At 39.5% G+C, this 13,738-nt stretch overlaps 1 protein-coding gene across 15 annotated transcripts in view; it reads right to left on the minus strand.

The window, feature by feature from the left end:
- Positions 1-1,503: 1,503 nt before the first annotated feature.
- MBNL2 (muscleblind like splicing regulator 2) overlaps positions 1,504-13,738 on the minus strand; it is a 146,447-nt gene continuing 134,212 nt past the window's right edge. For 8 of the 15 annotated variants that reach the window (XM_066580395.1, XM_066580496.1, XM_066580487.1 and 5 more), the window contains 2 exons: positions 10,335-10,402; positions 1,504-6,395 (listed from right to left, as the gene is read on the minus strand). In XM_066580395.1, coding sequence (XP_066436492.1) covers positions 6,386-6,395; positions 10,335-10,402 — 78 coding nt within the window. In that variant the 3' untranslated portion in view covers positions 1,504-6,385. The remainder of the gene's footprint in view (positions 6,396-10,334; positions 10,403-13,738) is intronic. The other 7 variants (XM_066580504.1, XM_066580478.1, XM_066580469.1 and 4 more) reach the window with 1 other exon arrangement.

The raw sequence follows: 13,738 nt of genomic DNA on the forward strand, positions 1-13,738 counted from the left end.
TACTTGGGTTTATGTTCCTCTCAAAAAGTTTGTTTTTTTAGTCACCATAATTCTTGTGTGATGCACCCTACCAACAGACTCTATAGAAGAGGACATGTAAAACTAATATCACAGTTACTGCTGATGATGTGAGGCTCTTATCAAATAGTCATAATGAAAGTGATGACAGCTCAACCTTGTGACTGTATACTTATGGTCTGTAGCTTATTTAGGTGAATATACAAAGTAGTGATAACCATCTGTTCATTTGATGTTGTGCTGATGCATCATGGGATTGATAGTACAGAACAGTGAAAGAGTTAAGGCCCTTTTACACAGAACGATTATCGTTCAAAAAATCATTCAAACGAGCGAAAGTGAACAATAGTCGTAGTCTAAATGCAGCCAACACCTGAACAACGAACGATAAATCGTTCACTTTTCGTTCATCGCTCATTTTAAAAACCATCGTTGGTTCATTCACTTACTATTAAGTTTAAATAACGCTCGTTCAGTCGTTCTCATTCACTTATGCAGTGGATGTGAATGACTGAACGAATTCTGGTTTGAACAAGCCAATGATGTATCTGCCTGTTTAAACAGGCTGTCTGAGCGAACTCTGACATCGTTCACTCGTTCAAAAGATATCTTTGGTGTAAATGGACCTTAAGTAGGGGCAAATCTCAAAATCAAGATAGTGCCTGATAAGCATCAAACAAGAGGTCACACTGCATGGAAGTGTAAGCACTGTACATACGAGACATCTAGATTGTAACAGGCTATCAGGTGAGGGATGTAGGGATGTAAAAAAAATGTGTTTTCACTGGAATGGCCCTCTAAGATCTGGGTTTATATCTAAAGCTGTTTGAACTACAGCAGGTATATTCTTTCTTGAGTAGTTTCCAATATGAGTTCATACGTCCCACAACACAATCCAAACACTGTATGTGAGTATGCGGAGATAGTCATTTTTCTCTATACAATGCTTGGTTGGCTAGCTGCAGCAAAAAGACTCCTAAACTACTCTCTAATAGGAGAATAGGCAAGCTAAGCCTCACGTTTTACTGACATTGCAGTTAAAAAATAGGAGAGGACCTTGAGGTGAACATAGTATATTAGGCTGAAGAGAGACAATGTTCATCTAGTTCAGCTTGTTTCCACCCCCCCTTGTTGATCCAGAAGAAGGCAAAAAAACCCCATTGAGGCAAAAACCAATTTAGCCCATTTGGGAAGGACTATTGTTTCCAGGGTATGAGTTATAGGAACTCGCAAAAAGTCTTGCAGACTGATAAAACACATTTAGGTTTAGTGTGCCTTTAAAAGTAAGGATCCTTTCACACAGTACAGTTTATTTATTCAAAAATGTAGACTGTATAGGTCATAAGAGTGATATATTAGTAAGAGGAATAGAATAACACACTGTTGATACTTTCACAATTTTCTAATCAGAATAGTGCAAATGTCATACATTTAACTAAAATATGGCTGTAATCTCCATACTGGAAAAATATAAACAAGAGTAACTCCTGCACCAAAATAATTTATTAAACTTTGCAATATTTTACATCCCCATACAAAGAGAAGACCTTGAAGTAGGACAGTGCAGATGCAAAATGTTGTCTTTTCTTCTTAACGTGCGCATGTAGCGACCTCATAATTAGCATCAGTGACTGGGGATTTCGGTGCTGGTCTCAGTTTACGTCATATAAAATAGAAATATTTTATCTTTAACAATCCTTAAACATTTTGCCTTTAGAAGGTTCTGCAGTGGTGTGAATGACTTAAAGAGCATCCGTGCGATATAAAGACCAGGGTGAACCAATAGAGATAACAACAGGCAATCATATTGCTTAGAAATAGAATATATTCATCTACCTTATTGACTAGATTATAATCCAATGGCAGTTGGTTTCTACGCTGTGGAATACTTAAAAGGGGTGTATGAGTTTTAAAAAAGTCTGCTTTCATCCAGATAGAGCACCACTCTTGTCCGTAGGTCTTCGGTATTGAAGCTCAACAACAATCACTTGAATGAGGCAGAGGTGTAATAGCACATGTAGCCCATAGACAAGGGTGGCGCTCTTTCTGGATGAATGCAGCCGCGTGTTTCTAATCTGATACCACTTCTCTAAGGAAGTGCATGGTAACGGTACAAGAAGTGGGTTAGAATCTGCTTTCATTACGTATTTATCTTCATCTTGAATGTTGCTAATATTTGTTAAAAAATAGCGGCAGATAGAATCAGGTTTCTGTACGTTATGGCACAATTTTACTGCAGTTTCCTGTGCACTTCCAATATTCCCTCAAGTGGGAACATGTACATAGTCGAGTGCAAAGAAGGTTATCTAGAACAACCATGAAACTGTTGCTTTTAAACAGCCCCAGACAAATGCTAACTAGAGTTTTGACCAGAAAATGTAAAAGCACTGATTTTCTTTGCACTAGTTCCATTTTTTTTTTACCTGAACAGAACCATAATATTTTATCTTGTAAATTATAAGGGTAGTTCACGCTTGATTCTTTAAATTTTTACATATTTAGGCTTCATTCAGATGAGCGTGTGTTTTGCGCACACATAATGCATGTTTCTAAAAGAACTAATGGGTTCCGCATATGCGTGGAATTTGAAGTGCAAAACAGCACACACCTAAAAAAGATAGGACATGCACTATCTGTGGTGCACATTTTGCAGGAGTTTCTTTTGAGTTCTATAGAAACAGGAGTTAATGGAAACTCCTCCTCTGCCAGAAGCACCTTTTAAATGTCCCACTGTTAACTCCTTAGTCTCCGCGGGGATGAGGGGACTCCCGGAGGGTCTCATTAATACCCGCGGGGAGTCCCCTCATCACTGAACACTGTGACAGTGTTCAGTAATGAGGGGACTGCAGTGGGGATGAAAGAATCCCCTGCCACACCTGTGACAGGGGACCCAGATGCCTTTTCATTGCTTTTAATGGGGCCGGCACTGCTGTGGGATAGAGGCAACCCCCGCAGCGATGATTTTCGATGGGGAGTGGGGGCTTGAAATGTAAGCCCTACCCCGAAAATCATCCCTAGCTGTAGAAAAAAAAAAGAAAGTTAACTCACCTAGAAGCACTGTCCGGCTCTTCTCCCTGTCCCCGGAAGTCTTCTTCTGTATTCTGGTGGCTGGGCAGCGCTCAGCCATTCATTGAATCCCCAGCCACCAGAACACAGAAGAAGACTGCCGGGGACAAGAAGAAGAGCTGGACAGTGCTTCTAGGTGGTTTAACTTTTCGTTTTTCTTTTCTACAGCTAGGGCTGATTTTCTGGGTAGGATATAGGCGCGCGAAAAAGCACGCTCGTCTGAATGAGGCCTTAAGTGCATTTTTAGCTTTAGTTTTCCAACCCGTACACCATTGAGAAAAAAGTAAGGAAAAGCATATTTCTCCAAAAATATGGGATTTTCCTTAAATTGAAGTACATGGAGTACGGATTGGAGAACAATACACACTCTTAATAGATGCTAGTGTGCACACGCCCTATTGCTGCTGTCCATAAAGCTTGCTGCACTGTAACAGAAGCATTAGATATCTTATGCTTTGTTTAAGAGGCTACTTTAATTAGAGGACATTACAAAAACAAAAATACAAAAACACAAATAAGTCATCCAAAAGTAAATTTTCTTTAAAAAATAATAAAATATAGGTATAAGTAAAAATTTAAAACACAGGCCAGCCATTTACATCCTTACAATTTTAGACCTCACTTGTAAATTGGAGAGAACAGATACACTATATAAGGATGAATATGACGCTGTATCCTACAAGTGGTTGGCGAAGAAAATATTGTGTGTGAAAAATTAAGATCCTTAAAATGACTACTATAAATATTTAAACTGAACTTGTTACATTTAAAGCAATTTCCATCGTCGGTGAATTGATTTGGTACATGAGCAAGCTATATTTTTGACAATGCAGGGGCTATTATAAATCGCAACATATTGGTATAGTATATAACACTGCCTTTATAATGGTACTTCCTGTATTTGCTATAAATGTGACAGGCTGTATTTGGTTAAATGGCTGAAAAGACAAAAAAAAGATGTCGGGACACAGATCGAAAAACTAAGAATAATAATAAAAAAATCAGTCTAGATTAGAGCATAAACTTGTATAGGTCACCTTTGCCTTTGAAGACAGTGAGATAAGCAATATTAAAATACTCTTTCAAGTGGATTTTGATTTAGTTCTGCTGAATAATCAGACCTGCTTCTTTAATAGAAGAGCAGAAATCAAACATTGTACATATATTACAAAATAAAAAATAAAATAAAAATAAAGGCAGAATCTTTTCCCGATTACCGATTATAGAATTACAGCGCCTTCTATTAGAAAAGGCTGCCCACATTAAAAATAGCTTACATTCAACTCTTGAAATTTTTCTTAAAATACTGCAATCACTAATATTGTCTTTTTACAAGAGAAAAAAAATAACATATTTCTAACACTTAAGTATACTATTCTTGTATAACATCTGTTCTGTTTTCATATCCATAATTCAGCAACAACATACTTTGTGTGACGAATGTGCAACACAGAAACATGAAGTATTTGGTACAATAGTGCTTGAAATAAACTTTTAAGAGAAGCTGTCACCTACTTTTAGCCCTACAAGCTAAGCTTATGGGCTGAACGTAGGTGACCCGTAGAGCCATGGGGATCTAAGTGTTAGACTTACCTTACCCGTCATTCCTCCAGGGGGAGCACTGAAAGCTGTTGCAGTGTCTTGATAAGTAGGCCGGCCATTAGAAAATTAGAAGGGGCGGTCTACCTAGCACACCTCCCAATGCATTAAGCAGCATCTTTCAGCGATGACACCGGGGAACGACGGGGAGAGTAAGTATAACACTTACATCCCCGGACTTCACAGATCCCCTACTTTCAGTCCATAAGCCTAGCTTGTGGTGCTAAAAGTAGGTGACAGAGTCTCTTTAACTAAGTTACATATTAATTGTACAGACATTACCTTGTAAATCAACAGCCTACTGTAAAAGTAAACATCAAAAATCTGCTTTATCCATAGTTTTTTTTTGTCTTCAATATTTCTCATATAAGCAACAACTCTTCATAATTCTTCAGACATAAAATATGCTTTAAACACAATATTCTTTAAGCTTGTGCTGTAATCCTGTTACAACTCTCTAAATCCAATTATAAAAATGTATAACACTATAGGACCCTGCAGTCGACCATTTTCCTAAGGATTTTCCCCCACTGCCTGCTGTTGTCTCATGATTCAGCATTGAAGGCCTGTAATGCATTGCTCTGCAGTGTTTTGCAGGCCCTTCGAGGACTGAACAGGGTCGAAATAAAACGCTTACTACATTTCAAAAAATGTAATAAGTTCTATAGATTAGAGTCACCATTATGTTGTGACTGACTGATATATATATTTATATATATTTATATATATATATACTTTTGTACATTCGATTATCTAAGAAAACTCCTCCTCTGATGCCTCGTCAACCTGTAATAACCTGGTACCCAACCTGCTATATTTCTTAACTTTTGCTCTTGTTGGTAACTGGGAGGTTGGCAGCAGTCGTATACTTTTTGCGTTTGTTGTACTGTGGTGAAATTTAGGCACTTCTGCAAAGTCTTGGTTAAAAAACATTATACGCTCACAACTAAAATAAAGGTATTCAAGACTTTCTGGTGTATGACAGTCATACTGTGCAAATGATCACTTTTTTGTCCTTTTTGCTTTTTTTTTTGAATTCACATCTATTCCAACACAAGAGTGTTTTAGTTTCTCTTTTGTACACTGGGTGTGAGACCGGTTTGTATGCTTTGAATTTGTGCTTTAAAATAAGCCTTGGTTTCCACATTTGAGAGAGTGCTTTATCTTCTTGGTCTTCTCTACAAAGGGGAAGTTGATCAATTGCTATATTAATGGCTAAAATAATCTCTAATGTATTACTCATATCCACAATCTAATATTGTATATTAGCCATTGGAACACAAAAATAGTGGTAAATTTTAAATGTTTTGCAGCATTTACAATATACAATAGGACATGGGGGAGGGGCTAAACTCTTGGTTTTGGATGTGATAGGAGATAAGACAGTATTATCAAGTGGGAGCCAGGTATACAAAATATTAAAAAGTAAACTTTACCCACTAACATCACAGCTGGTATCAGGTAGTTAACTATTTTATGTTGGAATATATTACGCATATCATATATATTATCAATTTAGAATATAGCAGCACTAGCTTTCTAAGAGTTTGTAGTTTGTCCATAAAGAGAACAAGATCCTTTTGTTTAGCATGCAGTTTGTGGCAACTCTATAGAGGAGGAGACTGGATAGTATGTACAATATGAATGCTTTGCTATCTTCTGTGAATCTTCTTGATGCTCTACCCCGTTCTTCGTTATTATTTCAGTATGATCTGGTAAAGGGAAGACATGTTGTAAGTTAGTTCTTACATTTGAATTTTGGCTAAACAAATAACAAAAAACTCTGTTACAATTCAGCACAGTATTTTAAAGAGTCATCATGTGAAGTCAAAGAATTTCATTGATACAGAATTACACCATCCTGATGCACAAAAATAGTTCTAGATATACTTTTTAGGAAGCAAAAGACAAGGTCACAGACAATGGAAACTTCAGATTTGCAAATGTTACAATTTTTTGGAAACATTTAACCAGCCTTTATCACAGTGACCACAAGTTTTCCAATGTGAATAAGTTTTTATGAGAAGGCCAAGGTGTTCACCAGTAACTCGTGTCATGAGGGATGATAATGGGTGTCATGAAATTCCTCAGATAAGTCACCGGTGAATTATGAGGGCTCAGTCAGACGAGCGTTTTATTGACGCATATATAGGCATGTTAGAAAAATGCCAGATGCATGTGAAAAAAACATGTTACCAAAGCTAAAATTTGTGTGACCCCACTGAAAGCAATAGGAGAGTATCGCTATCCCCTGCTGCGGCTGTGGCAGCTGCAGCTGCAACAGGGTATTCCTTGGATGTGAAAACCCAGGAAGCTGTCACATCCAGGAGTTTCACCTTGTTGTCAAGTGCCGCCGCTTCGAAAACATAGGGAGAGGATTGCGCTCCTCTGCCACTGCTGTGATTCCTTCATCCCCGCGGGGAGTCCCCTGCCACAGCTGTCAGAGCAGTGTGCTCTGTGACAGCTATGGCAGGGGATTTCTTCATCCCTGCGGGGGTCCCTTCCTCACTGAACACTGTGAAAGTGCTGTCACAGTATTCAATGATGAGGGTACTCTCTACCAGAATGAAGGAATCCCCTTCCACAGCTGTAATCTTCCCCCATTGCTTTCAATGGAGTTGGCGCTGCTGAAATATAAGCTCTACCCTGAAAATAACCCCTAGCTGCAGAGAAAAAAAAATCACCTCCTGTCTTCTTCCCGACACTGTTCTTCATTTCTTCTGAGCGGGGATTGAAAAATCCCCGCCTCCTGGAAGCGCTGCCTCTGATTGGCTAAGCACTGTGACCAATCACAGCCATTCATTGAACAACTTCCACTAAATCATAAACTACCATTTTGTTGGACAAAACTTTAAAAAGAAATTCAGCTTAAGGGCTCAGTCAGACGAGCGAATTTTTCATGCATGTATAGGCGTGTTTAAAAAACAGATTACAACCACTGCTTTCCAATGAAAGTGGTCACATGTCCATATTTTAGAATGCCTGTGATTGGTCACAGCACTCAGCCAATCAAAGGCAGCGCTTCCAGGTGGTGGGGATTTTTCAATCCCCAGATAGAATGAAGAACAGTGCCGGGGACCCAGGGAGCACACATGCTGGAGCCGGACAGTGCTTCTAGGTGATGTATTTTTTTCTGCAGCCCTTATTTAAGGGCTTTGATAGTAGGATTTCCTACTGTCAAAGTTGCATCGCATTCCACTTAAACCGCGTTTTCATGTGAAGTGATGCAAGAGAGAGGAAGAATCCACTTCAAAAAACGCTGTTCTATCTTTCGCAGGTGCAAATTTTAATTCAAATTTTTTATTAGAAAGCACTGGTTCTAACAGATCCGTTTTTTAAACACGCCTATACATGCGTGAAAAATCCGCTCGTCTGACTGAGCCCTTAAGCTAAATTACTTTTTATAGTTTTGTCCCACAAAATGGTAGTTCATGACTCAGATAGTGGAGGTTGTTTAGGAAAAACAATGAAACTAATAAATGAAAACCATCTGAAGATTTCCAGTGACTTCTTGAGGCCAAATCGACGGTTTTAACATTAGAATAAATACATACTTCTATGTTTAACTCTAACATGATAACAACATAATACAAGGCAGTACAAATAGATTAGATTCTAACCATTTACCAATGTAATGTACAACCATGTCAATAATATTTAAATGAAGATTACTGCAAGTAAAATGACTCGTGGTTTAGAGATAAGTGCGTGCTGGACTCATTCTGCACAGATGACTTTTCCCAATACTCTCTTTCCGTTCTCAGGTTCACCCAGTGCTTACTATCTTGACCTAAAAGTGTAACTGTCTTTGAAAAGACTTTCAGCAAACACTGTATAATTTTGGGGACTCTTCCTACAGACTGTATAAGCCAGAGATGACATTATCTCAAAAAAGAGTGTAAAATGATAATTTGTAATGAGCTGAACTAAACAAACCTAAAGTCTAGCAGCTCTCAGATATGATTCCATTTGCCCATACATATTAGATAAAAATTGATCAAACCCATGAATTCTGTCAGAATTGGCAGATTATCTTATGTGTATGAGTCTCCCTAACCTTCCATAATGTCAGAGAAAAGAAGGATTGGGCATGAATGGAGTCCTAAGCTTTCACTCACGACCTGAAGGTTGCGGGTTCAATCTCCGCTTGGTTCAGGTAGCCGCCTCAAGGTTGACTCAGGCTTCCATCCTTCCGAGGTCGGTAAAATGAGTACCCAGCTTGCTGGGGGCTAATAAACAAATTACCTGAAAGGACTGCGGAATAAGTTGGCGCCGTACAAATAACAAGTCCCTTCTTGCAGAAGATAAAACATTTTGGCAAGTGTCTTATCTCCCTCTTCCAATTTAAAAAAAAACACGCAGACTTAGCCATCTTTATGGTAGAGTTTGAAGAAACAGCTGGTGACTAGAGATGAGCGACTATACTCGCTAAGGCACATTACTCGAGTGAGTAGTGCCTTATGCGAGTACCTGCCGGCTCGTCTCAAAAGATTCAGGTGCCGGCGGGGGGCGGCGAAGGAGAGCGGGGAGGAACAGAGGGGAGATCTGTCTCTCCCTCTCTCTCCCCCACTCACTGCCGCAACTCACCGCTCTCCCCCACCGGCATCCGAATCTTTAGAGACGAGCGGGCAGGTACTCGCATAAGGCACTACTCGCTCGAGTAGTTTGCCTTAGCGAGTACGCTCGCTCATCTTTACTGGTGACTAAAGAAGCATTCTGTCAACAGCTATCTCAAGTGCATTATCGGCTTTAGTTATCACAAGTGTACAGTTATTATAAAGCCTTGCACTATCTGTTGTAGACAGCACCTTCAATATATATGTGCTGTAATTCATGTATAGTGACATGTATAATCAGTGAATAAAGGGCAGGTCAAATAAGAGGAGAGGCCTTGTCTCATGTAATCCTATATAATGAAGATGGCAGCCATGACATATATCCATAAAGCACAATGCTAGGAGATTACAGTGTCTCACAATGTGAACACAACTATAGACAGAGAGCATGGTACTCAGATTTACATCCTATCTTCATTTAGCCCATGTGAAAAAATACAGAATAAGATTTTAGAAATGATGCTCCTCTAAGGATGTCTTTCTCACCTAGTAGAAAATGCAAGCACAGAAATTAAACAGCGCAATGCCTTTAAGACAAAGGGAGTTGAAAGCACATATAAAGCGGAGGCTTGTTAGCAAGTATTGAACATGAATTATGTTTTCATTGAGACATGTATGTGACATTTATGTTACAATTATAAATGATAGTCTTTGTAGCTTACAGTAGAAACATAATGGAAATATACTTAACATTGGAGAACTCCAACCTGTTTCCTATGGCCTGGGGTGCATTATCCTATTCTTTCTATTGTTGGCTATGGTGTTTTAAGTGGTTAGTTTCTGAGGTTGCCTAGCACTGAGATCATATATTTCACCCACACCATGACATTTTTGACAGTAACTATGAATCCAGGATGGAGTGGTCAAAATTCTGACTATTTCCCGTTAAATCTCCGGTGACTGATCTCCTATCTCCCCCGGTAGTTTTTATCTGCACTGAGTGTGATTTGGTCGAGTGCTTGTGGAAAACTAAATTTCCCATAATGCACTACAAACGAGTGAATGTGCACGGAGTATCTTAACTAAGTTGCTTGCCTGAGTCTGTCAGCATACTGATGGATTCCTAGAGGCAAGTAGTAGAATTCTGCGCTTCTTGGATGTGACTAGAAAAGAGGTACAATGTAGCTCAAAATCAGCACAATACAAGGGAAGCAAATGTTAGAGTTTTATCTAGATCTCAATTAGAATAATTTATGTAGGAATAAAGGGTGAATGGGGAAAGTATTACTTGAAAAGGACCTCCTGCTACTTTCAGTTATTTGTACGCATTGGTAAAAGTTACGTTTTTTTTTTTTGCAAGAACATGAAGTATAAACCTTAGTACTTCTGTGCATGAGAATAAGGCGATTCCAAATCTAACACTAGAACTCACTGCCTTCTCTTAATAAATATTAGCTCAATTGTCTTTACGCAGGATCTTTTATTATTTCCCTGTCTGCTCTGATCGGAATTACATCTGCGCTGACTTGGAGAACACATAAGCTGGGCATGTGCAACATGGCAGCAGCCATTGCCCATTTATACTAGGCACAGGAAACACCACTGTGAATATTAAAAGACAAAAGAAATTAACATTCAACTATTGTAAGTGATTATTGATTATGGTTCAGGTAGTCAGCTCAAGGTTGACTCAGCCTCCATCCTTCCGAGGTCGGTAAAAGGAGTACCCAGATTGCTAGGGGGTAAAGATGACTGGGGATGGCAATGGTAAACCACCCTGCAGAAACAGTCTGCTAAGAAAACGTCATGATGTGACATCACCCAAGGAGTCAGTCAGGACTCGGTGCTTGCATCGGGGGACTTTACCTTTACATTGTAAGTGATTATTGTACAAATAGGTGGCAGGTTGATCTTAACCCTTTCCAATCCACTGTCTGACCTCTAAAGACATTATGATTTAACCCCTTGAGTGGCAGGTTTCCTACCACCCTGTCGTGCCCACCAGGGCAGGTTTTTTAAAATGGTCTAATCATTGAATTTCAACTAGTTTTGCAGTTGCGTCTCAAGAGCCATAACTTTTTCATTTTTCCATTGACATGGCCATATAAGGGCTTGTTTTTTGCGGGACAAGTTGTGATTTTTTAAACAGGGGGGGCGGGGGGGGGGGGGGAGAATGGAGAAAAAAGAAAAAAGGGGCCATGTCATTAAGGGGTTAAATAATGTATTAACTTCCTTCTCTGGGTTATTACGACGCATGGATACCACATGTGTGATTGTATTTTTGATTTTTTACAAAGTAAAGGGAGACAAGTGTTTTTTTTATTTTTTTAATAATTTTTTTACTTTTTTTTTTTAAATTTTTTAAAAATTTTTTATTTTTTTTTGTCCCTTTAGGGGACTTCCACAGGGACCCATCAGGACCCCTGATCACATTCCGGGGGTCCGATGGTGACAGCCCTTTACATGCTGCAGTGACAGCCCTTTACATGCTGCAGTCACATAGACTGCAGCATGTAAAGGGTTAACACAGCAGAGATCGGAGGTTTTCTCTGATCTCTGCCGTAAGAGCTAGTACCTAGCTGTCCTCTGACAGCTAACAACCAGCTCTCCCTGCCACAGAGACCATCGGCTTGCTTCTGACAAGCCGATGGTCTCTATGGCAACCTGTAAACAAAGCAGGACATTGCCGACATGTCGGCAATATCTTCTGCTGGTTTTTCAAAGCCCTTGCTTTGTTCTCTGTGGGTCTGTGCAGGCAGAGCACACTGTCACAGCTTGTGGCATTGTGCTCTGCAGCTCCCATAGTGATACATAGCCCGGAAATCTTCCGGGGTATATCACTATGGGCAGTGGAGCTTGTCACGGAACTTTTCCGGGCGTGCCACTCAAGGGGTTAAGGCTGTACAGCTCCGATGTTGGAAGACATCCGTCGGGGTTCTCTTACTGTATACTGCCAGCCTCTCTGCTGTCGGAGCCTATCCAACGTGTCACCTCATGCAGTACTGGCTTTAGCCAGCAGATAGTGCCATTTCATAATGGCAGAAACAGAGTAAGCCCCCTAGGAAAACCAGGGTACAAATTGGATTGGAAAGGGTTAAAATCAATGAGATCAAACTGGTTTCTAGAGACACAACTGTTTGTTACATTTTTATAACAGTTAATACAGACTTATTGCTCGCCGATCCTCCATATTGCTGCTACTGTTCCACGATTAACCAAATCTACACCTGAATAGGGTCACAAGCAATGTGGCAGATTTCTATACCCTATAGGTAGTAACAGAAGGATCGGGGGCCTCTAAAGGAGAAGCATTAAATTGGGCCATATAGGTAAGCTCTACTGAAATGTATAGTGTGCCTCTCTTCTAGTAGAGGTGTTCTGTAAGGGCATTTATATTTTTCTTTGTTGTTTCTTGGCTATAGTATGTTACTTTAGTCCTAATACTGCAAGCTATACAAGTGGCAGTCATCGATCTGTTAGTAATAAGAGGTTAGCTTTGTAAAGTAGACCTCATAGCAAACTAAATGATAAAAAGGTTGTTTCATGAAAAAGGTGTGAGATACTAAAACATAGCCAGATGGTTTAAAAGGAGTCTGTCGGATCGAGCCTGCTGTCCAAAAGGCAGGCAGTGTGTTAGAGAGGAGGAGCTGAGCAGATAAATATATATGGTCCTGTGGGAAAAGACTCAGTATAACTAGTGGTTTATACATTTAAAGAGCCCCTGACAGCTACTTTGAGCCTTATAAACTGAGCTTACAGGCTGACACATGGGGATGTAAGTTTTCCCCGCTGTCAGCTCTCAAATCTGCTACTGTCATGGATGCCACAGACTACATGGCACGCTATGTAGTCCTCTCATTCTGTGCGCGTGCCATGTAGACAGCCAGAAGCGGTCAATGGCAGGTATGACAGCGGACACCAATGGAATGGTGTGCAAGGTAAGTATGAAACAAACATTCCCGGACTCAGTGTGTCAGCTACTTTGAGCCTATAAGCTTAGCTTATAGACCTGAAAGTATCTGACAGAGTCTCTTTAACCCCTTAGTGACAGAACTTTTTTGTTTTTTTTCTGTTTTCGTTTTTTTCCTCCTTCCTTTTAAAAAACCGTAACTCCTTTATTTATCCATCGCCGTCGCTGTATGAAGGCTTGTTTTTTGCGGGACGAGTTGTATTTTTAAATGGTACTATTTAATGTACCATATAATGTACTGAAAAACTTTTTAAAAATTTCAAGTGGCGTAAAATAAAAAAAAACTAAACGGTGGGTCTTGTTTCTACGGCGCACAAACTCTGACAAAAATGACATTATAACTTTATTCTATGGGTCAGTACGATTACTACGATAGCTAATAGTTTTTTTTTAGCTCTACTACTTGTATTTATTTGTAAATATATTTAATTTTCTTTAAATTACATTTTGTCTCCATCTTCTGCGCGCAATAACTTTTTTATTTTCCCGCCGACATAGTTGCGTGAGAGCTTATTTTGTGTGGTACTTC

Source organism: Eleutherodactylus coqui, chromosome 1, assembly GCF_035609145.1.
Source record: "Eleutherodactylus coqui strain aEleCoq1 chromosome 1, aEleCoq1.hap1, whole genome shotgun sequence".
Taxonomy (NCBI): domain Eukaryota; kingdom Metazoa; phylum Chordata; class Amphibia; order Anura; family Eleutherodactylidae; genus Eleutherodactylus; species Eleutherodactylus coqui.